Genomic DNA, 27,014 nt, shown 5'->3' with positions numbered 1-27,014 from the left:
TATAAGTGGGCCTGGCCTACTTTTGTGGGCTGTGGTTCCAAAGACAATTATCAGAGCCTTTGTGGTATTATTTTGGTATGCTTAATTTATCTCGTGCCACTGGGGCTCCCCTGGTCCCTGCTGGTGCTGCCTGGTGTCTCCAGGCACTTAGGGACAGATAGGACAAGTGAGAAAGGCCAACTGCAGTGCAAAATGTATAATATAATCACATTTTCCTACAAACAAAAAATTCCTTCTAACATTTGTTTGCATGTTTGTATGTCAGAAAAGTTTCAGGGTAAGCACACGGTTAACACTGGTTGCTGGGAAGACAGGAGGAAGATTATTAATCTTATGTTTATTAATTTAATTTTATTTCCATGTATTGTTTCACCAATTGCAATGAAAACATTTTTGTTTTTGAAGCAGAAATTAACAAACACCTGAATCAGATTTTACTGGACTGGTTATCCATCTGCACCTGTGCCACGGTGTGTAGTTGACAAAATTTCACCAAATCATAGCATTTATCATTTACAACCAAAATAACACGGCTGTTCTGGGAAATCAATCAAGTGCTTTTAAGACCAAGTGCAAAATAATATCAGTACCAAACAGTTTATCAACAAAGATGGAGAAGAAACTGCTTTTTAACGTTGAAGGTAAGTTATCAGGATTTCCTCAGAAGGGACTGTGTTATAAGCAGCTTGACAAGTATTCAAGTCTTCCTCAAAGCTGATGATCTTCTTTACTTGTTAGAAAAAGGAGCAGATGACATTATCACTGGGCATAGCTTTCAAAACACAGCCCCTGGGATCTACCCTGGAGTGTGTGTATAAGACTCTATTGTCAGCTCCAACTTTGAGGAAGGTATGAAATGGTATAACCCTGTTTTCAGAACGATTCTCCCACAGCTGGCAAAATCAATCTTCTAAGAAATTGTTCTGCTGCACAGAGACCACTGACAGCTCCCCCTCCCCTTCAGCACAAGGGAAGCTACAGCACCGGTCTTCGGACAGCACAAATGACTCCTGTCTTTCCCTCAAGCTCCTGCCATTTTAAGCCACCAAAAAGGAGCCAGCTTTCTCCGAAATCCTGCCAGCCACTCAGGGAATCACAGAATAAGGGAAGGAGCTCCCAGCATGTGAGCTCAGTAGCTTTAGACTGAATGTATTTTTATATTAGAGGAAATTAAAAAAAAATTAAAGCAGCATCGATTCTACCTACATGGCAGTATACCATTTGTGTTTTAGGGGGTGTGAGGACAGGGGCATAAAATCGAGCTGGTGGCCCAGAAGCTCACCCTGGCCCCCCCATTCTTTCCAGCAGACCCCTAAGAAACTTTTTGTTTCTGCTGCACAAATAAAGCTACTAGTCCTGTTTTCCTTGCCAGGTTCAAAGGTACTTTAGAACATAGCTTGTATTATTTTTAAAAACAAACAGAAAAGGACTTAGGTGCCTGTAATAATCTATTCTGAAGCAGAGAGAATACTGACCACGGCCACCATCCAGACTAAAATATTTCCAAACAGGAATATTTTTAAAATATTAGACTTTTGAGCCAATAACTTAGAAATTTTTAAAAAATGCACACACTGAAAGAAGACATTATGTAATGTTCTAAGCATTATTCCTTAATACCCATTATTAAGGTTTTTCAGTTTTAGAAAGACCAAACTCCTATAACAATAAAACAAGAAAAACAAAACAATAAAACATGTAATTCTTGATGGGGACAGACAGGGACAAATTTTGACATTAGCTTCAGCAGTGGAGGAAGAGGAAAAGCCCATTGTTGGCAAATGGTGTGATTTCACTGAGGAACACAACAGATCCTTCAGCTCACTGTAAATTAGTCAGCCTATTTTGTGGTGCCTTTATAGCAGCGTTGACACAAACAAGCGAAGAGGAGAGAGTGAACAAATTCAGATTTCCTTGGCCCGATGCTTTATCAGCCTCCCAGTGTACCCACTGCACTGAGTTATTCAGCCCACTCATCAGAGCCCAGGGTTGAACCACCTGCTCTCACTGCACAGGTTCTAGGCTCTTCTTATGTCAGTGTTTTGCACCCATCCAAAGCATCATCCAAAACAGTGTTTTCAAAATGTTTTGACCACAACCCTCAGTAAGAAATGAATTTACACTGTAATCCATTGTACACATGTGCACAGACACTTGTAAACAAGTTACACCAGACAATGTTTACCCTAACTACGTCTAGTTTGTTCTGATATCTCTCTTCCACTCTAATCCATTTTTTTAAAATTCTGGTTTTTATCCACTAAATTGATCTCACAATCTATTAATGGGTCCTAACCCGTAGTTTAAAACACAGTGATGCACCACACTTCCATATTTTGAGACACGGAATTATAGTCCTTAAGTCAGTTAATTTGGAATTGTGAAATTCTATGAGACAAGTATCAATTTCAGAGGCGATATTGAAAAGATTTCTCTTTCCTGGCACATACAAACTGGGAAACACTGAAAATCATTCTGAAGAATCAGTGGCCATCTGAGTCATAATCACTTGGAACATAGATAAACATAGGTTGAAGGGTAGACAGAGCCCAAGAGAAGAGGGAAGACATGTATTGGAACCAGGCCAACCTGCACAGCAGCAACGGGAGACTTTCACAGCAATGCTGCAAGTAATCTCATTTTCCTTTTGCTAAAAGAATTGATTGAGCACTGACTTTGGTCCCATCACAGAGAGTTAATTTCAGTTAGAAGTAGAATAAAAAAAGATCCACTAAAATGTTGTTCAACTTCCTCATCTCTTTTTTTTCAAACAATGACTAGAATTTTATTAGCCAAGGGAGAGCATTTGGAAGAAAAATAACAAACAAACAAAAAAGTCTTAAGGATCCTCAAGTACATTACATATTTATAATTCATATTTTAAAAGGCCACAGTCCATTAAATGCACCAACTTATGTCATAGGCCCATCTGTCAACTAAATTAATGTCCATAGTCCTCTGGCTCAAGGGACTGTCCTTTGCCTCTGACTTTGGTCTCTGTGATGGCATCAGAAAGGACACTGTTTCGTGGTTTAAGGTTAACACCTTAAAGGTAAGCACAGCTCTGACTTTACTGTGATGTCAGAAAAGGTGTGTCTGGGTCGCCAGTGATCATGAGTGTCCCACACTTTACTATCACAGCCCAGTGGCTAATGAGATTTGCACATTATCCTTCAGAAAGTAAGCTCATCCTCGGCATAGGCTCCTTTTGCAAAATACGAATGACGTTTAGAGAAATAAATGGTTCTTTTTTGCTCGGGGGGAAAAAAAAGGTAAACACAGCTCTGGAGGCAGGGGCTCTTCTCCAAGAAAACTTCCACCTGTCTGTGCAGCTCTGCATATCTGCCAACATCCTCCTCCACCGACACCCCCACCACCAACAGCCAAAGAAGAGAGGACAAAGGCTTGTGAACAACTGGTGCTATGTCAATCTTTGAGGGGAGCACATCTTGGTCTCTTGGGGGTGGGTTCTGGAGTCTCTCTCCTGGCTGAGAGCTTGTCACCCGCATGCACGAGGGTCCTCTGGGATTTCTGACAACTTTCACAGCTTTAAGTTCAGAAAGTGCTTTCAAGCAGGCAGTGGCACCCACACCCAGTGGGACACACCTCCTGGGTCCGAAACCACTCCATCATGTGGCTGGTGTGTCCCCCGTGCCCACAGGTCAGGCAGAAATTAGACGATCCTCTCACAGCCACGTGGCAGATGGCGCACTGAAAGGTGAAGCCTTTGCAGATCGCGCACTGTGTGCCCCGGACCTCGCTCCGGCAGTGGCTGCAGTACACGCCGAACTCTGGAGGAAGGTGGAGATGCCAGAAAAGAGACACGATGAATTTTGTTCCGCAGAGGGGAACTGCTCATTGTAAGAAAGATGTACTCATTTTAGGATTCTGTGGGATCCTATTAGACCCATGTTTTTCAATTTTTTTTTTTAAACAGCAGAATCCCGTCTTCTACAATCTTGCTATGTCTTATAAAGAGGAGGTGCTGTCACTGCAGTGGCGAGGCGGGGGCAGAGGGCATGGCAGGTGCCTGGCTCTCAGAGGCCCTACATGAAATCCCAGGTGCTGACACAGAGAAGGCAGTGAACAAACATTTGCTGAAAGCACTGATGGACTCAGGTGACAGCTGGCTGGTCTTAGAATCTCTTCCCTACCTGCCTGCCAATGACCCAGCAGCCTAAGATGGATGGAGTCAGGACACGACAATGCCACCCCAGCGCAGGGAGAGTGGTCAGGGCCACCCTGATCAACCGGTCCCTAGCCTCCTCCACAAATCCAGCCTGCTCCAGTTACCACCATGGGTCCTGGCCACACACGCTCACAGCCTATCACCCCCCTTCATTCCCGCTGCTCTGGAGATCCTTCCTCCTCCCTGCCCAGCCTTCCATGGCGCCATGGTATAAATCTTCCCATGTGCTCTCCAAGCTCTCCTGGGAATGGTCCTCTCACCACCTGGCCCTAAACAAATCCCGATGCCTCTGGACCTCCCAAAAAGGATCCTTAAGTCCTAAGAACAGAGAGGCAGAGGGATGGGTGCCACACAATTGCCTCTAGATGGCACCTTTCCTCTTGAGGCTACTGCCACCTGGTTTCACCAGCCTCTCCCCCTTTTCCTCTGCTGTCATCTACTGCCATCTTGGACACACTCCGAACACACTGATGACTTCAATCTTCCCTCAATCCTTGGCGTCTTCAAGATCCACGCCACTAACCCTCTGCACACCTGGCCCCCCAGGTCACTGTCCTAGCCCCTCTAATCCACTGCCTTCACTTGCACCTTCACGTGCTCATCCCCTTTGTGACGGCAGTTTCCCCTGGAGCAGCCTGAATTACACGAACCTACTTCATAGTCACTTTTTGGAAAAATCCTCAACTCCTCTGCCCCTCTCTCCCTCACGGTACTACCCGGCAAAACCTCAACCTGGATGAGCCCCATCACTGGCCTCCTCCAAGGCCGCCCGCGAGCTTTCCTGAGGGAAGGCACTCGGTCACGATGGGCGCCTCACAATGGCACCTCTGGACCGACTCCTCGCGGGGCGTGCAGCAGTCGGACTCTCTCTTCTAACCCCAGATGGTGGCTACTTCACACTCCACCGCATTCTTAAAGTCTTCCCACACACCTCTCTCTCCTCACCTAACAGTCTCTTTTCTCCCTTCCCTGAGAGCATAGAAGTCTTCGAATGTAGGCCCCTTCTTCTGAACCCCTAAATCATCACATCTCCCTAGGTTTGCTCCTCTTCTTCCACCTCTTACAGCAGAGGAAGCGTCCTGGGCTCCAGCTCCTGTGCTTTACAACAATAAGCAGTCATGGCTGGGGGGCAGAGGCAGGGTGGAGCGTTATGGGGTGGGGCGATGGAAGGTACAAACTACTGGATGTAAGACAGGCCAGAAATATGTAATGTACAATATGGGGAATATAGCCAATGTTTTGTAATAACTGTAAATGGAGTATAACCTTTAAAAACTGTAAAAAATTAAAAATAAATAGGTAGTCATAAAAAATTTATCAACAGAGATTTTAAATACATGGTAAGTAAGAGCAACAGTTTTATGGCAGTCCCTAGTTAAGGTAAATCCTGAGATAAACTACTTTGACAATTCTGGTTAAAGATACCTATGTCTTCTCTCTCTAAGCATAACTTTTTATATTATGCAAGACTTTGGTTTCTGTTCTCATTAAGAACTGATTAGTTGATGTTTTGGTTTATGTTCACATTAAAAACTGATTAGTTGACATTTCTTAAATTACCGTCATTGGTTTTATTGGTTTGAAAAAATTCAACATTTAAAATTATGAAAATGTAAAAATTGTATGTTCAAGTAAACTGAATTATAATAACACGTCTTTTAAGAGGGGTTGTTCTTTGGCACTTGAGATAATTATAAATTTAAACTTAATTATTCTCCATTTCAATCTGGGTAAAATGATTAAAATGTCATCTCTGAAAAATTCAATGTATCATTAGTAATTATGTTTCTCTATAGTGTGTCACTTAAACTTAATTTTTAATATCCTTATTAACTTTAAGACCTCGAACTAATATTTCATTTAGCTAAGGAATACTCTTTGGAGGTGTGGACAATTTCCAAACAGATATAAATTCCCAAAGACAGAAAATATAAAAACACTAAGTCACTGAGCATAATATTAATGTTTCTCTCTTGCATCTTATTGTTACACACAATGGAATGACCGCTAGTTAACAGGAAGAGCATATGCACACTTTGGGCCATGCTGGTGAACACCTCTAGGAGGTACCAAGGGACGTGGAATGTGTTCAAAATTGCTTAGAAATGTACAATCTTCTGAGATTGAACCAGGAAGAAATAAGAAATATGAACAGACCAATTACCAGTAATGAAATTGAATCAGTAATTTTAAAACTTTCCCAACAAACAAAAATTTCAGGACCAGATGGCTTCACAAACCAAACATTTAGAAAAGAGTTAACATCTATCCTTCTCAAACTATTCCGAAAAATTACAGAAGAAGGAACTCTACAAGGCCATCACCCTGATACCAAAATCAGATAGGTATATGACAAAAATGATAGGCCAGTATCACTGATGAATATAGACACAAAAATCCTCAACAAAATATTAGCAAATCAAATTCAACAATATAGGAAAAGTATCATATACCATGATCAAGTGAGATTTATCCCAGGGATACAAAGGTTTTTCAATATCCACAAATCAATCAATGTGATACACCACATAAACAAAGTGAAGAATAAAAACCATATGATTATCTCAATAGATGCAAAAAAAGCTTTTGACAAAATTCACCATCCATTTATGATAAAAATTCTCCAGAAAGTGGGCAAAGAGGGAACATACCTCAACATTATAAAAGTCATATATGACAGACCCAGAACTAACATCATACTCAATTGTGAAAAGATGAAAGCATTTCCTGTAAGATCAAGGTCAAGACAAGGATGCCCACTCTCACCACCTTTATTCAACATAGTACTGGAAGTCCTAGACACAGCAATCAGAGAAGAAAAAGAAACAAAAGGAATCCAAATTAGAAAGTAAAACTCACTGTTCGTAGATGACAAAATACTATACAAAGAAAATCCTAGACACCAGCAGAAAACTACTAGAGCTCATCAATGAATTCAGTAAAGTTGCAGGCTACAAAAATTAATATACAGAAATCTGTTGCATTTAAATACATTCACAATGAACTATCAGAAAGAGAAACTGAGGAAACAATCCCATTTACCATCACATCAAAAATAATAAAATACCTAGGAATAAATCTACCTAAGGACATAAAAGATCTGTACTTGTAAAACTATGAGAAAGTCACAAAGCTGTCACCTGTCTTTCATAGGAACATGGACAAACTTGGGGATCTCAGGGAAGGAGACATACAACCACAGGTATACAGGCTTTGCAGGTGAAACCCAGCATAAGTGAAATGGATCATTCTTGGTTCGTAACAGATGAACTAACGAGGACAATAAAAACACTGCTGGCACATGGAATGATCAAATTATGACTCCCATGGCTTTACAAAACCTCCAGGCAGAAGCTAACTCCAAAGGCTTAGTGTCATAAGGAGGTTCTAGTTTGTTAACCCTATAAAAGAGTTGTGTGTGTTAATAACATCACATTACACAAATGTAAATAAAAACAATAAAGCCAAGTAAGTAAGACATTAAATTAATAAACTGAAACAGAAACTTGCTGAATAAAATTTAGGTGAGCTGAACTGCACCTCTGGGGCAGGAACTGAGGGTGGGGCTGCACCTTGCTCTGCCACCATTCTGACCTAGTGCCACGCACCTCAATGGAAAAAAAATAGAAACAAAATCATCTTTCACACAGAGATTATTTTTTAAAGAATACCCTGTCTAGCATTATCCCCTCAAAATACAGGAAGCCTCCAGTTCTTTCCAAAATCCAGTACCCTAAATGAAAACAACTTTATCCCTCAAATCTTGCTGCCGATACGGGATGACCCTTGCAGATGTGATAAGTGTGAGAGGAAATTGCTGATTTTTCACCACAAGACCAACCTGGCAACCTTGTCCTATTTAACACCTACTGTTTCCTGTACTTGGGCAACCTGACTCTTTGAAAGGAAAAACTTAAAGGATAAAATACTTAATGTTTTTGTCTGTGACTCTCACAATCCACCCCCACAACTGCCCTCGCTTTTTAAATCTGGTAATATTGTTTGAATGGTATCAGGACATACTATTCATTCTTGAATATCATTTAAGTCTTAGGAGCTCATGTTTTGTCTCTCTGGATTATAGACTTCCTGAATCGTCCCCTCCCCAAACTACACCTTACAGTTCCTTTTCCAGCCCAAAGAACCCAGAACCCTTTATAATAGGAGATGTCAATAAGAGACTAGCTGATGGATTGACATATCAGCTACCTAGCTCTGTGATTCATTCATTTTCCTGAAAACTAATCTTAAAAGACAAATTGCTCCAGGCCATCATTAATCTCTCCCTGGTATACTTTCATTCATGTGGATGCTCTGAAAAATATATTACCCAAACGGCATTTTGTGCCTGCATTTCTTCATGGACGTGCACCAAAATAATCTGTATTAAAATAATCCTTGTTATTCAATATCTAAATCGATGTATTTCTTTGGCTTGTTTTGTAAAATTGAAACTGTATTTACACAATTTAAAGAGTCAAATTATTCTATACATTGTATTATCAAAACCAGCCTTCCCTTTCACCCCAACACCCATCACTCCCTAAGGAAATTCTTCCAATCCATTTAACTGTCTCTACTGTTTTTACCTTGCTGTCTCCATATACGGTTATAAAGCTATTTCTTAATTGTCATATTTAAGTAGTCTATTTGCCTTCCACAGTGGAAGCTCCCTTTCACTCCCCAGTCTTCCCGCCCAGACTCATACACCACCTGTCCCTCATCTTCCCCACACGGTTCTATGATCCTTTGGTTGGATCAGTATTGTTTCCACATTGTTTCTCTAGGTAAATATTATTCAAGCCAAGCCATGTACCATGGTAACCTCCTTCCTTTCTTGCACATTTTGTTTTTCCTACAGTTACTTCTGGTTTTTTGTTTGCTTAGTTACACGCTTATTGATACTTTATCTCCAAACTCTCTCAAACATCTGAATCTTCTATAAAGACATTAAACACTGGAATACACTAGGTATTTTTTCAATTTTCTCTTTTTGGAGACAATGCTCTGAAGCTCCAACCTGGACTGGTCTATCTCCAGGTCTGTCACATACATCTTCCTTCACCATCATCCCTCCGACACCCTGGTTTCCTGGGTTGACTCTATTTCTCCTCCTCAGATAGGCTGAAGGTTTACTTTCACACTTGATGGCTAACTTGGGTACAGAATTATAGGCTAGAATTCTAAGAGATTCCAAGAGGATCATTTTCTTAAGAAATGGCAAGGCAATGCTGCACTGCCGTCGTCCAGTTCCAGAATCTAGTTTGCTGTCCCTGAGAAGTGTGACGCTATTCATATTTCTACCCTTTGTATGTGACCTGTTTTCTTTCTCTCTCTGGAAGGTTCTAGGATCTTCTCTTTATCCCTGGGTCTATCTTCATTCATATGCTAGCTACTTGGCAGCCCCTTTATCTGGAAATCTGTCACCTTCTCTGGGGAATGAGCTTCCAGTTCTCTGCTGGGGAAGAGGAAAGGTAATAACTGTTCTGCCAACTAGGGCTGGGGACCTGGGGACCCCAGAAAGGCCATCAAACAATACTCCTGTTTTTGATCTCACCTTCATGTTACTTCCAGAGGTACCAGGTACCACTGAGCCCCGAGCCCTCTGAGGGTTCTGCCGTGTGTGTTGTTTTCGGCCTCCCCGTTCATGGTTCAACTTTCTTTCTGTAAAAATCAGCCACCACTAACCCATCTGCCTCCCAGGTCCCAAACTATATTGCCCACATCACCTCTCCTTGCATGGTTGTGCCTTTTTGGAAAAGCTCTATATAGACTCTGAGGTCTTGGTCTAGGGGAGAGAGGAAATCAACATGTGTTCAGGCCACTGTTTATGTCCCTCTTCAGAAAACATATCTCCTCTTAACTTCTTTCATATCACAGTCTTGCTTTTCCTCAAAACTCACTGGTATCTCATTCTAAGTCTCTGTTTCTGGTTCTTCCTCCAAGACTCAAGCTCCAGGTTCTGGTTTCTCTCAAGGCCCAGTGGGAGAGGACTCTCTTATTTGCTCCCTCCCTACTCTTCCTCCCCACCCACTAGCTCCCAGGTAAGAGAACCCCATTCTCTCAGCTTGAATACCACTTCTGTGCTGAAGAGTCCCAAATTCTGAATGTTAGTTCTAAACTCTTCTTTAAGCTCCAGATTCACATCCAACTGTTTACATGACTTCTACAGCCTGAATCTCACCAACATTTCTGACAGTCCCAAACTGAGTTCTCAGTTTTCTTCCAATCTTTTCTAGCTTAGAATATGGCACCACCATTCATCCACTTGCTCAAGCTGGAAACTTAGGAATCTCCCAAGCTTTGTCTATTTTCCTCAAGCTCACATCCAGCTGGCTAGTAAGTCATATTGAGTCTACCTCTAAAATATGCTTTGACTCCATCCATCTCTATCTCACCTCCACTGATATCACCCTGAGATGAATGGCCATCTTCCTTTGACGACCCTAACAGTCTTCCAACGATCTCTCTGCCTCTACCCCTGCCCTCCTCCAATCCTTTCTTCCTGTAGAAGCCAAAGTGATCCTCTTACAATGGAAACCATAGCATATCACTTACTTCTTAATGACCTTTGAAGCTCACCGTTGGACTAAGAATACAATCCAATTCTTGACCATGACTTTCAAGTCCCTAACAATCCTACAGTCCAATATCACACCACTCTTTTCACTGTGTTCTAGCCACACTGGTCTTCCTTCGTTTGTTTAAAATAACGTGTTATTTCTCCCACGGCCCAGCTCCCTCTGCATGGGATGCTCGTCTTGCTGCTCTCTGCACAGGTGGCCCATCCCATCCTTCAGATCTCAGCTCCTCAGACAGGCCTTCTTAACATACCTCAACACGTCTTCTAAAACTCTCCATCCCTGCCCCCTGGCCCCAACATCTTTTTTGTTTGCTCACAAATACTGATCACAATTTGTCATTATTTTTCTCCCCCACTGGTCTGTAAACTCCACAAGGGGAAGGAATGTGCTAGCACTGTGACTAAAAGAAGTCTGATCACTGTTAGTTGAATAATGGAATAAATATCCCTACTTCCCATCAACAGCTGAATACTATATATAAAATGTCTTCCATTACAATAAAATTTAATCTTCCCATAAAATTCAAGGGTTGTCAGAAGTTTGAAATAGACTTAAGGTGTTTGAGAAGTTCCTGCTTATAAATGAGAAACTGAAAGTTCATTCCAAGTACTATGTTACGGACACATTAAATTATGGTAACTTTCAAAGTGACAGGAAAAGAGAGAAATTCATATTCACCGATCCCTTTGTGAGGATCAGGGGGACAGGAGACAAACTTCAGCACTTCAGCTCGTTTCTCTCTCAGACCCCAGCGGTAGAGGATTTCTCCATAGCATTTCTTAAAGTCATCGAATTGCTGGGTATTGGCAGGGTCCAGAAGCCTGGGTCAAATTCAAAAGACTTCCAGTCAATTCGGTTAATTAAAAACAGGCTCAATACCACAAGCACTTAATCTACCTTTCTTAAAGCCAAAGTCCTGATTTTTGGAGAATTTAGCACCGTTAGAGTGCAGCTCCCACCTGGCAAGGGTGCTACCTTTTATTTTTATCGTGCTGGTCACGTTCTCCCTCACGAGGATCACTGTAGGTCAGACTCCCAAAGCGGATTTCTTCTGGTGAAGACTCTCCCCAAGGTGAAGACGTATGTTCTGTCTCTCTTCCCACTGAAGAAAATCAAATGGGAAGGGAAGACGGAAATCAGGGAAGGCATGGGAAATATCTGAAAACTCTCCTAATGCCACATATCTCCAATTTATTCCCTGGAAGAAAAATGCGCTAAGTTGAACATCCTGAGAAATAAAATGAAAGAGAACACTTTTCAAGCCTTACCTTTTTGTCAAGCTATTTATTATTAAGGCAGTTTGATAAATAAGGATACTTGATGATTAAGCAAATTCTGGTATAATGATATAGATAAAAACTCTTTACATGACATGAGAAAATGTTCATGGCACGGTAAAATAAAAAATGGAACACAAAATCACAAACAGAGAGAGACACACATACCTCCTCCAAAACAAAGACTAGAAGGAAATGTACTGGATTGTTAACAGATGTTATTACTAGGCAAGGGAATCAATGATTACTATTTTCTTCACTAATACTTTTTGTTTGTTTTTCTTCACTGGGCATGTGGTACTTTGGTAATCAAGAAAATTAGGAGTTCCAGCCCCAAGGACAGGCAGCGACCGCCTTCTTTCACCTGCTCAGCTGGTGACAGAGTAAGAAAGAGGGTCCTGAATTCCAGTCAAAATGGTGGAGTGGTAGGACCAGGAGCATGCCTCTCCTAGCAACTACAACGAAACCACAACTGAATGCTAAACAACCATCGAAAAAAGACTGGAACCTAGCAAAAAAGATCTTCTGCAACTGGAAACATAAAGAGGGAACCACATCAGGACAGTAGGAGGGGTGTGATAGCGATATAATTGGGCTCCATAACCCCCGGGTGGGCGAGCCACAAGCTGAAGATTTGTTAAGTCGCAGAGGCCCTCCCACAGGAGTGAGAGCTCTAAGCCCCACGTCAGGCTCCCCAGCTCAGGTCCCGGCATTGGGAAGGGAAGGAGACCCCAGGATATCTGGTTTTGAAGGCTGGGGGGCTTGGCTCTAGGAGCCTCACGGGACTGGGGGATATGGAGACTCCATTCACTTGAGAAGCGTACACAGAAACTCACGTGCACCAGGTTCAGGGGCAGAGGCAGCGATTTCATAGGAACCTGGGCCAGACCTGCCTGCTGGATTTGGAGGGGACGTGGGGGATGGCTGCAGCTCACTCAGGGGCCATAAAGCTCATGGCAGACCTTTCGGGAGTATTCATCTACAGGAGCTTTCCTGGAGGCTGACATCTTGATTGGGTCATTAGCACCAAGACCTAGCCCCACCCCACAGCCTGTAGGGAGGCCTCAGGCCAAACAACATACAGGGTGGGAACACAGCCACATCCATCAGCAGACTTCCTAAGCTACAAAGGCCTCTAGACACAGCCCTACCAACCAGAGGTCCAGGACCAAGCTTCACCCAGCAGTGGGCAGGCACTGGCTCCTCCTGCCAGGAAACCTGCATAAGCCTCTAGTCCAGCCTTATCCACCAGAAGCAGATACTAGAAATAAGAGAACAATAATCCCAAAGCCTGTAGAAGGAATCCACACACAGAATGATAGACAATACGAGGCGGCAAAGGAATATCTCCCAGGCAAAGGCACAAGATAAAGTCCCAGAAAAAATAAGTGATGAGGAGATAGGTAATTTATCTGAGAAAGAATTTAAAGTAATGATGGCCAAGATGTTCAGAGAACTCAAGAGGAGTACAGATGCACAGAGTGAAGTTTTTAGCAAAGAGCTGGAAAATATAAAGAACACTCAGACAGAGTTGAAGAATAAAATCACTGAAATGAACAATACACTAGAAGGAACCAAGAATAGACTAAATGAGGCAGAAGAACAGATCAGTGAGCTAAAAGACAGATTAGTGGAAACCACTACTTTGGAACAGAAAAAAAAAAAAGAATAAAAAGGAATGAGGATAGTTTAAGAGAACTCTGGTACAACATGAAGTGCTCTAATATTCACATTATAGGGGTCCCAGCAAAAGAAGGGGAGAGAGAGAGAAAGGCCCTGAGAAAACTTTTGGAGAGATAATAACCAAAAACTTCCCCAACTTGGGAAAGGAAACAGTCACCCAAGTCCTGGAAGCACAGAGAGTACCATACAGAATCAACCCAAAGAGGAACACACCAAGGCACACAGTCATCAAACTGACAACAATTAAGGATAAGGAGAAAATATTAAAATTAGTAAGAGAAAAGCAATGAATAACATACAAGGGAACTCCCATAAGGTTATCAGATGATCTTTCAGGAGAAACTCTACAAGCCAGAAGGAAGTGGCACGATATATTTAAAGTGATGCAAGGGGGAAACTTAAAACCAAGAATACTCTATCCAGCAAGGTTCTCATTCAGACTTGGAGAAATCAAAAGCATCACGGATAAACAAAAGCTAAAAGATTTCTGCACCACCAAACCAGCTTTAAACAAATGTTAAAGGACCTTCTGTAGTCATCAAATCATAAGAAAAGAGAACAAAAAGAAGAGAAAAAAAAAAAAGAGACCTACAAAAGATTGCTTTGGCTGTTCAGGGTCTTTTATGGTTCCTTATAAATTTTGGTGTTGTTTGTTCTAGTTCTGTGAGGAATGTCGCGAGTATTTTGATGGGGGTTGCGTTGGATCTGTGGACTGCTTTGGGTGGTATGGTCATTTTGATAGTGTTGATTCTTCCAATCCAAGAGCACAAGATATCTTTCCATTCTTTGTGTCATTTCGGTTTTCAGAATATAGGTAACCTCCTTGGTTAAGTTTATTTCTAGGTATTTTGTTGTTTTTTATGTAATGGAAATGTCTCTGCCAGTTATAAAATTCTGGTTTTTGAAGTGAAAAAAAAAGTGAATGAAGGACCACAAATGGCAAAATATCCTTCTTTCTTAAGGGTGAGTTGTATTCCATTACATATATATGCTGCATCTCCATTATCTATTCAACTATTGATGTGCACTTAGGATGCTTCCATATCTTGGCAATTATAAATAATGTTGCTGTTAAAAAGAAAAAAAAAAGAAAATTAAGATCATTTTTTAGAAGAAATTTAAAAAACCCAGAAAATACAAAATACCTACTTGTTAAATAGACCTTTAAGGCCAGCTGGAATCAGGGTCAGTTTTATTTCTCTATATTGAAAGAAGTACACGAGAAGAGGCAGGTAAGAGGAAGGGGCATGTGCGAAAGGGAGAAGGGTGAGGTTTGGGGGAAGTCCCACTGTCATTTCTCAAGGTTACAAAGTGAAAAGCGACCCAGCAAGGCACAGAGACGTAGTGGAAACCAGCCTGTTCAAACAGGAAAGCCAAGCTCTTGCTGACTATGGTATCCCCATCACACTCAATTTAAAGAGAAATAAGAAACAAGGGAAAATATGCAGACTATTTATCCACTAAAGATTACATTTATCAAAGTACACATCACATTAAGAGTGTTAAAAACAGCACAGGCAAAGGCAGTTCTGTACCCACCTATGTTCCAGCCACCAGTGTTGAACCCTGGGTCTGACATGCTTGAGCAGGAACCAGAGGAAGTAAAGCTGGGCTGCGGAGCAAACGGGGGCTGCGTGACAAGGCCATCCCCCAGGGAAAGCTGGCCTTTGGGCGAAATCAGGTTAAACCAGGAAACACCAGCTTACATATCGACTGTGGGACACCACGAGGTTGGCTGAACGGCTGGGAAAAGGCCCGAAGGGGTTGGGTATCCCCTGAGGCCGAGACTGGGCTTCAAACACACTGCAGAGCATGGCCAAAGTCTGCACATCCCGGAGTCGGCAGTAATGAGCCAACCTGGAGAAAAGGGGACAAGGAGAGAAGCCAAGGGTGGGAAGGAGGGACAACAGACACCATTACATGGTGGCTTGTTGCCATCGGGTAGGAAGGGGAATTCTCTCTTTTTTTTTTTCAGTTGAAGTATAGTTGATTTACAATGTTACAGGTGTACAGCAAAGTGATTCAGTTATACTTATATATATATAAATCTATTCTTTTTTGGATTCTTTCCCATTAGAGGTTATTACAAGATAAGTGAACACAGTTTCCTGTGTTATATACAGTCAGCCCTGGCTGGTTATCTATTTTATATATGTTAATTCCAAACTCCTAATTTATCCCTCCCCAGAAGGGAGAATTCTTGATTCTGCCTCAAAAACCCCCATCAGGAACCAAGGCTTTCCACGGATGCAGTGGCTTGATCTCCTTTGAGTTTGGCTAACTGTGTTTGGGAGTAACATGTAATGGAGTATTACACATGACCCAGGTAACCAATATGAAAGCTCCCGGTTGGCCTCCAGGCCTGGGCTCAGACTGGAAAGTAGCTTCTCTGAGAACTAAGTAGACTTGACTCACATTCAAGTGCAGTCACACATGCTCTCTCAGCCTCCCCAACTCCAAGGAGGCATCACAGTGCTTTCTGGGGGTTCTGATGACCTCCATTCATAGAACCCAAGGCCAGGGGAAGGTGCTCCAAGAGCACGGTGCCACCACAGCATGGGAGCAGGTCACAGACTTGGGAGGTGGCAGGGTGAACATGAGCTATTAAGTAAGGACAACAGGGAATGGTTTTAGCTTGCAGGTACTCGTATTCCCTTTGCTCCCTTCAGGACCACCATGCTAGACCAGGAGACAGGGATCACAAGGACTTGGCCTTAGCAATGGAGTTAAACTGATACTTTCCTACCAAGCAATGTCTAATATTTTTTAAGGTGTTTTCACACTATCTTCTCAGCCCCAAACGAAGTGGGTAGAACACGCTCTAGCATCCCTGCATTACCACGAGGCAACTGAACTGGGTGCCAGGTCTGGCCTCAACAGGTAAGTAAAGCAAACCCCCACCTAACAAGTAGAGCTGCTCTATCTCTGTCAGGACTTGGGCCTGTGGAGGTTCCAATGGTTGTACCTGGTTGTAAATCATTTTGCACATTGTGTTTCCAGTTTGCTGTATTTCGGTGCAGTAAGTCAAACACAAACTCAATGTTTTCATAAATTGCCTAAAGGGTAAAAGCATCATGGCCTTTGGAAAATATGAAGGCCAACATGCAATTCTCTTGTCTGCTTGCAGGGGCAAGACTCTACAGCACCCGAGAAATTTTCTACCTCAAGAACTCAAACACGGGGGTAGGATAGAGCTCAGTGATAGAGCACATGCTTAGAATGCACAAGGTCCTGGGTTCAATCTCCATTAAAATAATAATAATAGTTTTAAAATTAAAAAAAAAAAAAGAGCTCAAACTCCTGTGTTCAGACTGATGTGACTTCTGGGCCAAAGCACAACTCTCTAAAGGACACAGGATTCTGAAATCCTTGTGATAAATGACATCTATTGCATAGTTCCTCCTGCTGTAAGAAGTGAGTTCTGCATAGAAGTTCCTGCAGCACTGAAAGGAAAGGTCTCACATCCTCTTACCAGGCCTCAGGCTGTTGCACTTTTCTCTTAGACAGTAACACTGCAAGTGTTTACAGACCTAAAATTGACATCACTCATTTTCCTCACTTTTAGCTCTCAAAACCTACAGGGACTCCAGCAGCTGTCGCCCAAACGGATGTCGAGCCCAGGGTGTTTCCAAATCTGGGTCAGACTTCGGACCAAGGCAAAGATCTGTAGCTACCGTAGCCAGCGACCAAACCTAGACAGATCAAAGAGAGACACCCACACTCAGACCAGGGAGCCCAGGCCAGGGAACCATGGAAGCACAAGAACCCCCCTCTCCTCCACCCACAGCCCAAAGCCTTGCTACTCTGCTGGCGGCCAAAGCTGGGAGCTTACTGAAATGCAGAACTTGAGGCCCCACTCCAGACCTACTGAATCATAATTTGCATTTTAGCAAGATTCTTGGGGGACATGTATGCACATTTGAAAAACACTCTCCTTAAAAACTTTTTATTAAGCAGACTTCAGAGAAATGACACCAGGCAATAACTTTATTGGGCAGTCTATTTAACCACTAGCTCATGTGACTTTTTCTGCTGCTTCATTGCGAACTGGCAGGGAGGGAAAAAAAAATGTATTCGGTATCATACTTAAGCTCTGTCCTTTGCCCAAATAATGAAAAACCTTGTGGCTTCCGTGACAAGTTTTAGCGCACTCTCTGAAGCTACAGAAAAATAGGCCAAGACAAAATAGACTCGGCTTCTTTTTGTTGACATCAAATCTTGGGACTATCTCCAGACTTGAAATCTCATGGGACTTAGAGTCATCAAGCAGAAACTCAAGTCCATGAAGCTTTACTAAATCCAAGATCTAGCACACGCTAAATACATCATTCCTTCAATAGAGCCCCTTCTCCTCCATACCTTTAAAAATGGAATACTACTTTTGGGAAATCTTTGTTAGTAGCAATATATCACTGTATGCCCACTAACTGGAAAGCTGTACTAGACTCCAAGATAAACTCAAAAGGAAGAAGATACAGACTTTGAATCAAGGAGTTTAAAATAGAAGAAAAAAGAATAAGCAAATAAAAATACTGAAAAACAGGTATAGAAACACATCAGATAAGTGAAAAAAAAATCAATTAAATCGTGTGGCACCAACATACTTAAATAATGCCCACGAGTACTGGTTCAGGTGAGAAACATTCATGTCTATAACCAGTGGCACATCTGGATGGTTGCTAAAGGAAGTTAATGGGTTTCTGGGATAGGAAAGTTTGTTTACTCCCCCGGTTGACAACTTGGGCACATTATTTCCTCACTTCTAACACACATTTCCTAAATGCCTTCAAAAGAAATAGCTGACACTGAGGTTTATTTATTTCTGCAGCTCTCTGCAAAAGGATATACACATCATCTTCAAAATGTGCACAAAGAATTTTAAAAAAATTCTCCAAGCATCTGCACCAATGTCAGTTCCATCTCATAAGCAATGCCAAACCACAATGATGACTATAATTGCAAGAACGGCAGCAATAACTTACCACATATTGGGTATTTACCATCTACCAGATACAGGAATGGAAATTTTACAGGTTACCTTGTTTAGTTCCTGTAAGGACCTTAGAAGTATTCAGTTTTGTTTTGTTTTGGTTTATTTATTTATTTAACACAAGGACATCTATTTTCATAGAAAAAATAGGGAGGTATAGCCAACCAAGAGTTAAAGTTAACAATGGCAATCTCTGGGGAGGTGGGTATAGCTCAGCGGTAGAGTGCATGCTCAGTATGCACGAGGTCCTAGGTTCAATCCTCAGTACCTCCATTTTAAAAGTAACCCCCCCCCCCCCGCCAAAACAAACAATGGCAATCTCAAGAGCGGCGGATTACGGGGGAAGCCCACAGTCTACACTTTCCTAATGTTTGATGCAGCTTGTTATCTTTCCCCTACAAATAGCTTGCGTTAAGTTTTATCATCATCGGTTTAGGAGCAACGTAATTGCATCCTTCAGAATGGCACCGTGCCCTCTGGGTGTGCACCCGGGAAGGCCGGCGCCTGCAGGTTGTGGGCACTCGCTCGTCCCACACTGCGTGAACAACTGCACAGATGCCACGCGAGTCCCAAGGAGGCGCACGCAGTCTGAGACCAGTGAGGGTGCGGGGATGCCCTCGCCCTAAAGTCTTCCTTATCAGTGTTGGATTGAGGGAAAGGAACCGAGCAGAAGGATCTTTTGAACCTCCATAAGCCCGGTTCCATTCCCGTCAACCTTGCAGCCTCCCGGTTCTGCTTCTACCTCTGGGCAGGCCGGGTAGGATGTGACCGTCGCGGTCCAGGAGCCTCCCGGACGCACTTCATCTCTTATTTTCCTCACGGCCGCTCCACGAGGAAAAACATGCCCCGACCAGGGCAGGAACTCCCCAGGCACCCTGGTCCCGCGGAGAATGCGGCTGGCCAGGCCTTCGGCTTGCGACGCAGACCTTGGAGGACGCCCCGGCCACTGCTAACGGCCGTCTGGTCCGCACAGTTCCCAGGCGTCGCGCGACAAGAGCCCACTAAGCACACGCGCGGGAAAGCCCCTGCGCATGCGCATGCCCATCTGTAACTTCCCTATTTTACAATTGAGGAAGCGGACGTTTAAGATGATGAAATGGTTCTCTAGGCTTGCACAACCCCCAGAGTGACAGAGCCCTGGTGTAAACCCAGGAGTGTCTGAAACCGAGGGAGTGTCTTTCCACATTTCTCAGACTAGCCCGACCTTCCAAACCAACCCTGCCAGAAAAGTACTGGAAATTTAAAAAGGAAAAACAAAAATAAAAACACTTTAGGAAATCATTTTTCCTCAGAGAATACTTTTTCAGAATATGAACCAATCTTCTCATCCCCTCTACGAAGTAATGACTATTGTGGGTGTCATTTTACAAATATACACAGAGGCTGAGAGAGCCCGAAATTCTGTGCCCAGGGCTACACCACTGCTGAGCGGCAGCGGGCCTGCGCCTCCAGTCAGAAATTCCACACTATTTTATTTCCCCTACTTCGTTTTGCCTTCTCAGTGTTTGCAAAATTTTAGCTGGCTGGGTCCTTAAAGAAATAGATTAAATCTGTGACTCAAGTTTCACTTAAAAGGGTTTGGGGCAGAGACAGGACAGTGTTTACTAGGAGACAAATGGAAATCTTTAGATTTTTAATCAGGTAAAAATCAAGGGAAGGTCTTAGCTCTGGATCACTCGGAGGGTTCTAAGGAAAACTAAGCAGACAGGACAATAGTACTTTCCATCACTCAATCTAACCTTCCTATTAAAGAATAGAGGGTGCAATGGAGACAGAACATAGGTTAGTGGCTGCCGAGGGCTGGGTTGGGGAAGAGGACACTGACCGGTGATAGATAAGGTGTGTGGGCTGCCTTTATAGGGTCATGGAAATGTTCCAAAATTGCAGTGATGGTTCCGAAACTTTGTGAATATTCTAAAAGCCACTGAATGGTACACCTTAAGTGAGTGAAATGCATGGTCTATGGACTTTAATCTCAATAAAGATGTTAAAAAAAAATAGATATATATATATATATGTAGATATATAGATATATAGATATAATATATAGGAGCAACTTGCTTTAATGCAATGATGTGTTTCCAGCAAAGATGAAGGAAATTTAAAGTTTTGTAATATTACATCATATTTAAAAACTGAATATGTCTCCATCTTAAGGAATGCTTTGATAAACCTTTTATGAAATGAAGCATTTTTAAAAGTAAAAACACAAGGAGCAGGGGAAAATACAGCAGTTGTAGAGCACATGCTTAGCATGCGTGAGGCCCTGGGTTCAATTCCCAGTACCTCCACTGAAAAAAAAAAAGTAAAAAACAGAATTGAGGGTGTAAATAACAAAGATACAGATATCCACATTGAAGTATATTACAATCACCACGGCACTAGCATAGAAAAGAGATGTTATGAAAATACTTAGTAAATGCTTTAGGGCCTTCTCAACTAAGCACCAATAAGAAAAATAGCCAAGGGATTTAGACAGCTGTTCTAGCCCTGTAATTTGGCAAAGAAAATGGGAAAGGAATTACAAAACAGGAGGCACACCTTGAAATGTCACTCAACCACAACTATAAAGTGAAAAGAACCTGCTCAAAAAGACAAATCCAGATCTCCAACCAAAGGGATGGAAAAATACCTGGACAAGATCCTTCCTCCCAACAAGCAAGGCGGAAGTAGCATTCTTCTGACATGTTTCTTGAATGTCATTCACATTCAATCTAAAATTAAAAAAGAATTTTAAAGTTTCTTTCCAGTCTCACTTCCTAAATCAATTACTCCTGGTTTAACAGATAAACTAAACACTGCGTCATTAGTTGCCACTCACAATGTTTTATTTGTATTGGCGCTAAGTTCCCTTTCAGTGCAACGGGTTACCTACAGCTGAAGTGATGCTGTGAGTTCAGGCCTAGGGAAGGTGAAATTGCTCACCTCTTCAAAGTCAGGGGAGGAGGCCAGACTCAAAGACCAATTTGCCAGCCAGCTTTTCTGGGAAGTTCCCCAAGCTTAAGGGTTGAATAAAAACTGATTTAGATAACGTGTAATATTGACTATAGTTTCTAACGCAAGGAGTAGTATGCCGTGTATATATAACAGAAAAATATTTTTTGTTATGTGTTCAAGTTCAGGAAGAAGGGGAACCACAGGCCAGCTTCTGTGTGCCTGTCACTCACCTCCCAACTCCCTTCAACCAAAGTGGCTCTGCTTTGAACTGTTTTACATATTGAATGTAGGATGCAGAATTCTGAGACTGTTCACAAGATTTCTGCCCCTGCTGGATGCACTTTGTATGAACCCTCCCTTTAACTGGCAAGACCAGTAAATACTGATGGGATATCACTCCAAAGATCATCAAAGGGAGATTCTCCTGGGTGGGCCTGACCTAATCAGGTGAGACCATAGCTGGGGAAGCATCAGACACTCCAACTGGTATCAAAGAAGATGAACCTCCCAGAGTTCTCTGGCTGCAAGGAACTGAATTCTGCTAACAATGTGAATGAGCTTGGAAGCTGGCTGACTCTGTGATTTCAGCCTGGGGAGACCCTGAGCAAGGACCCAGGTAAGCCACGCCCAGACACCTGACCCAGGAAAACTGTGAGATAATCAATGTGTGTTGTTTAAGTCATCAGGTTTGTGGTCATCTGTCATGCGGCAGAAGAAAGCTAAGGCACTGTGCTTCTCCTAAAACTGCTTTTGAAGAGAGGATACCAGTATCTTAAAAATAAATGACTCTGATACTCATGTCTCAGTGAGAAGCACGGTGCAGCTGAAATTTTGAACTTACATGTACAGTTCTCCCAGTGACTTGTGAACAGGAAGAAGGCAGGCGATATCCTGAATGATCACTTTCCCAGCAGCCTTGATTGGTCGATTGCCAGAGTCTGATCCCTCACGCTTACTTTTCCACCTCCTTGATTTCTGGGGGAGACAACAAGATATAACTAATGGGGACTTGGATGCATGGAAACCTAGGGCAGCAGAGCATAGCACAGCTGGGTCATTGGTAATTTGCAGAGACTTTGCATTATATCATGCCCACAATTATATTAATCAGCATCTGTAGGAAATAAAAGGATGACAAAGGGCATTGAGCTCGTGGTCCAAAGTCCTAATAGGAAAATAAGCACTCACTGCAGTGCTCTATACATTCTGCAGGTGCTCAAAAATAGATACCTTGAATTAAAAAGAATAAAGAAAGGAAGAACGGCTGGTAAATAAGTTAGTAAAGACCACAAAAGTGTGGGAGAAGAGCAACTTTTAAGGTTGGCTTCAGCCCTAGGTTCAAAGTTCTTGCTTGAAACTAATCAGAGTCTATTTTTTCTTTTCTTTTCAGTTTTAATAGGATTTGTTGAAAATTTAACTCAGACACAGCAGTGTGGGATCTGCAAAACTTCATCATTGGGAGGCAGACAGAGAAACTTAGCAGCTCAAGGAGAATCACCCTGTTTTTCCTAGTAGATTTGAATTATCTCTAAAATTGACCATTTAGAGTGTCAAAAATACCTGAGCAGAGGGACCTGGGTAATGGACGTGGAAGATCATGAGCAATTATCCTATTTCCCCAGAGCCTTCCCGACAAAGGGCCACAGAGGAGCCTGTGTGTGAGAAATGAGAGACGTCCTGGAAAATGAGAATTATGAGAGCATAGCCCCATCTAGTATCTTCAAAATGCCAACCAGCCAAGGGAGCAACATTCTATTTTACTATATTGCCAGCAGTTGGAAAGGGGAAGCAAAGTGATTCAGGAGGGAAGTGACATATTTATTAACAAAGAAGGCAAAAGGAATGAGTGAAAGGGTCTGTAATGTGGAGTCAGAAAACCAAGATTTGCTGGTCTTATTACCACATGCATTGGCTCAGTGTGACCCTGGGCATGTTCCTTTTTTGCTGCAAATTCAGGCTCAGGTCACTCTCCCTTTGCTCATTGGTCATTTTGGGCTCATGATGAGCTCTGTGGTTCTAATTTCAAAAGGTTAATCAGGGGACAATGAAAAGGTAAAATTGTAAAGTATAAACTGAAAAAGTATAATTTAATTATCTATAACTGTTACGAATGTACAGAAACTCTTGGGTATGTAGATTAGATCATTATTTAGATAACTCCCAGATAAATTCATTTTCCACCAGTGATTTTTATATAATCGCTCCTCCAGAAATTCGTCACTCTATATTCAGGCATTTCTGAGATGTCCCATCTAATCCCCAAAGTTGTCCAATGCATCTAACTTCCTATAGGATTAGTAAGTGTCATGGAACCTACTAAACCCAGGACACTCAGACTCAGCACATGGCAAGTAAATGCAGACATTGAGCTAAAGTATCTGAATTGTTCATCATAATTTGTAAATACATATGCCACATTATCAATTTTGAACCTTAACCCATTTGGTCTTAGAATCAGTTCAGTTACTATTTATCCATACACAAGTCATTGTTCTGCAATACAAAAGGAAGCTTCAGCTATTCCTGGCAGGTAGCCCTTCAGTTCTCTGCTAGCCCTGTTTATTTTCTAAAGAAGATCCCTGATGTGGGTGCAAATAAGGGGAGAGTGGGTTCAAGAGCAAACAGCCTATTAGAATGGGCTGAAGCCAGGCAATGACAACCCACACAAGACGGTGTCGTCCCACGTGCACAAAGCACATTGTCCAGTTTTAGGCAGGGTGACTCGGAGTACACTGACCCAGCAGACAGGAACCAGCATGATGTGGTTAACTGGAACAGGGAGGGCCTAAGTCCACAAACTCATTCCACTGTGATTTTCCTCCAGGTTTCCAGAAGTTTAAAAATCCTAGGAAATGACACACCCACAGATCCCATGTAATGAGTCATCTCAAATGAGATTTAGGGTACTGGACTTTTTCCTAAAGGCAGAAAGAAAAGAGCTACACTAAAAATATTCTGCCTGGAATCAAAAAGGATCCACTTAATTTCTTCTGGGTTGTTTGAAAGGCTTCTAAAACACTGTTCCAGGCACTCAGTCTGGCTCCTTATTAAAAAGAAAATGAGAAGCCCTTGAACAAGTGAGCAACTGACTACAGCTCCGTTTAACTAAACAGCAGAAACCAACGGAGGCCTCATGAGGGATGCGGTCTATTGCTTTCAGATCACACCAGAAACATCCACAATTCCCTGACTTCTTAAGCAAACCTAATGAAAGCATAATATTAAGGCCCCTGTGCCCCAAGAGGTTCATTTGCAAATAGACTAGTTCATGTAAGAATGTTTTTCCTAGCAGACTTGAAATGTTTCTAAAAAAGGATCATTTTTAGAACGTCAAAAATACTTGAGCGGGGGACCTGGGTAATGGACGTGGAAGATCACTAGCAATTATCCGATTTCCCCAGAGCCTTCCAGACAAAGGGCCACAGAGGAGCCTGTGTGTGGGAATGAGAGATGTCCTGGACACAAATCCAAGTGTACAGATGCGTGACTTGGTATTTAAAGACGTGTTTTATTGTGGACAACACTAGCTCCCACAGCACCTGACAGAGGGGGCCCTGCCTCCGCTTTACCAATCAGGGTGTGAGGCTTACTCAAGGCCACCCACTCTCCTAAGAGCTGAGATCTGAACACAGGTTGTCAGGCTGCTAAACCCACACTTGTTAACCTGAGCAGGATTTTAGATGAAAAGGCAGGAAAAAAGTAAGTCCTCACTAAGCCATGTCAATAGTTTGGTCCATTTAAAAATGAATCCATTTCTGCATATAAGGAGATCAACGTCTGATATGCGTGAGGCCTTGCCAACACACTGTCATCTACAATTACTCACTTCTAAAGCCTCTTCTCTGCCAAGCACTGGGACTGCATTCTGCAGAGCCAGAGTACCGTGCTCCTGCGACAACAGGCTTCACAGGCCAGGCTCAGACCAAGATGCTGGGTTTCAGACCAAACTCACAAGACTGCACCTTGCACTGTGTAATCTCTTTTCCGGATTTGTTAGGATTCAGCACATTCAAGAGAAAAGAAAACTCAGAGTCCAAACAGACGTTTCAGGGCTCTTCTCCATTTGCAGTCTTGGGTTAGAGACATCAGGAGAAACCAGCCCATGTGAGTCAGAGTCATCAATAAGGACTTTAAAAAAAAAAAAAAAAACACTTTAATTTTGTGGGGGTTTTTTTCGGGGGGGAGGTGGTAATTAGGTTTATGTTTTTACTTATTTTGATGGCAGTACTGGGGTTGAACCCAGGACCTCGTGCATGCTAAGCACATGCTCTACTACTGAGCTACACCCTTCTCCCATCAATAAGGACCTGATAAGTAGGGGGAAAATATAGCTCAAGCGGTAGACTGCATGCTTAGCATACATGAGGTCCTGGGTTCAATCCCCAGTACCTCCTCTAAGAATAAATAAGTAAACCTAATTACCTTCCCCCACCAAAGAAAAAAAAAAAAGGACCTGATGAAAATGTAAAGACAGTGGTCTGGGGTAATTTTCTGCAATTGTCCTTCCCTGAATTATGGAAATCAGAGTCTGAATTTCCTGGGACTTCCCTGTCAACTTCTTGAGACACCAGGCTTGCAGGTGCTTCCCTGTTTGATCTGTACTGATGTACAGGTGATGTTTTAGGGAATCTCGCTAAGCTGCCTCTGAGCCTATAATAGAAGGAGACTCCCCAACACAGGATCACTCAGATTGTAGCTGCCACTAAGAATCAAACTGTAAAAAAAAAAAATTAAGGGACAGCTCTTTTTGTTCATTTAATCCAGCAAGGAATAACTGCAAAACATTATTTTAAAAATCTTTCAGAGGGTCACAAAATAGTTTTGTTTAATTTGGTGGTTGATGGTTTTTAAATATGAAGTATTTCCCATTCAGGCTACAGAGGTCACTTAGTAATCCAGTCCCGCAGCCAATTATTCTGGGGATTCAAATCCAACCAGGCTGTCTGAATGAAGTTACAGTAAATTTTAAATCAGATGCTGGGACCTTAGGTCCCTGCTGCTCCCTAATGAGCATGAATAATCTTTCAGGGTGTTTCCTCCAGTGCTTTGGCAACAAAAGGGGTTCAGATCCCATCCACACCTCCCCAAGACTTCTCTGCCTTAGTATCTTGCTGGTGATTTTAGGAGTCTTTCTTGTCTGAACAACTGTCAGGTGACAACAACAGTGACATACCGGGCTGAGGTGTGGCTGTCCCCTCCGGGTGAAGGGCACTGTGGCCCCAAAGCCCCCTAAACATCCTGCATTGCTCCGGTCCCACTCTGACAGGCTTAAAATGTGGACACTTTTCTGTGCAGTAAAATCAGTACCTCTAGGAGGCCAAAGACTCTGCACTTCTCTTAGATCTTCTCAATGC

At 42.5% G+C, this 27,014-nt stretch overlaps 1 protein-coding gene across 4 annotated transcripts in view; it reads right to left on the bottom strand.

Moving 5' to 3' along the window:
* Positions 1–317: 317 nt before the first annotated feature.
* Positions 318–27,014, bottom strand: part of WDR59 (WD repeat domain 59) — a 76,167-nt gene continuing 49,470 nt past the window's right edge. For 2 of the 4 annotated variants that reach the window (XM_074370435.1, XM_010967179.3), the window contains 8 exons: positions 22,502–22,635; positions 21,356–21,437; positions 17,313–17,425; positions 15,440–15,590; positions 15,273–15,345; positions 11,749–11,875; positions 11,452–11,594; positions 318–3,791 (listed from right to left, as the gene is read on the bottom strand). In XM_074370435.1, the coding sequence (XP_074226536.1) occupies positions 3,556–3,791; positions 11,452–11,594; positions 11,749–11,875; positions 15,273–15,345; positions 15,440–15,590; positions 17,313–17,425; positions 21,356–21,437; positions 22,502–22,635 (1,059 nt within the window). In that variant the 3' untranslated portion in view covers positions 318–3,555. Of the gene's footprint in view, positions 3,792–11,451; positions 11,595–11,748; positions 11,876–14,325; positions 14,802–15,272; positions 15,346–15,439; positions 15,591–17,312; positions 17,426–21,355; positions 21,438–22,501; positions 22,636–23,220; positions 23,313–27,014 lie in introns of those variants that run through there. The other 2 variants (XR_012509229.1, XR_006719315.2) reach the window with 2 other exon arrangements.

Source organism: Camelus bactrianus, chromosome 9, assembly GCF_048773025.1.
Source record: "Camelus bactrianus isolate YW-2024 breed Bactrian camel chromosome 9, ASM4877302v1, whole genome shotgun sequence".
Lineage (NCBI taxonomy): Eukaryota > Metazoa > Chordata > Mammalia > Artiodactyla > Camelidae > Camelus > Camelus bactrianus.
This window is presented reverse-complemented; position numbering and strand designations above follow the sequence as displayed.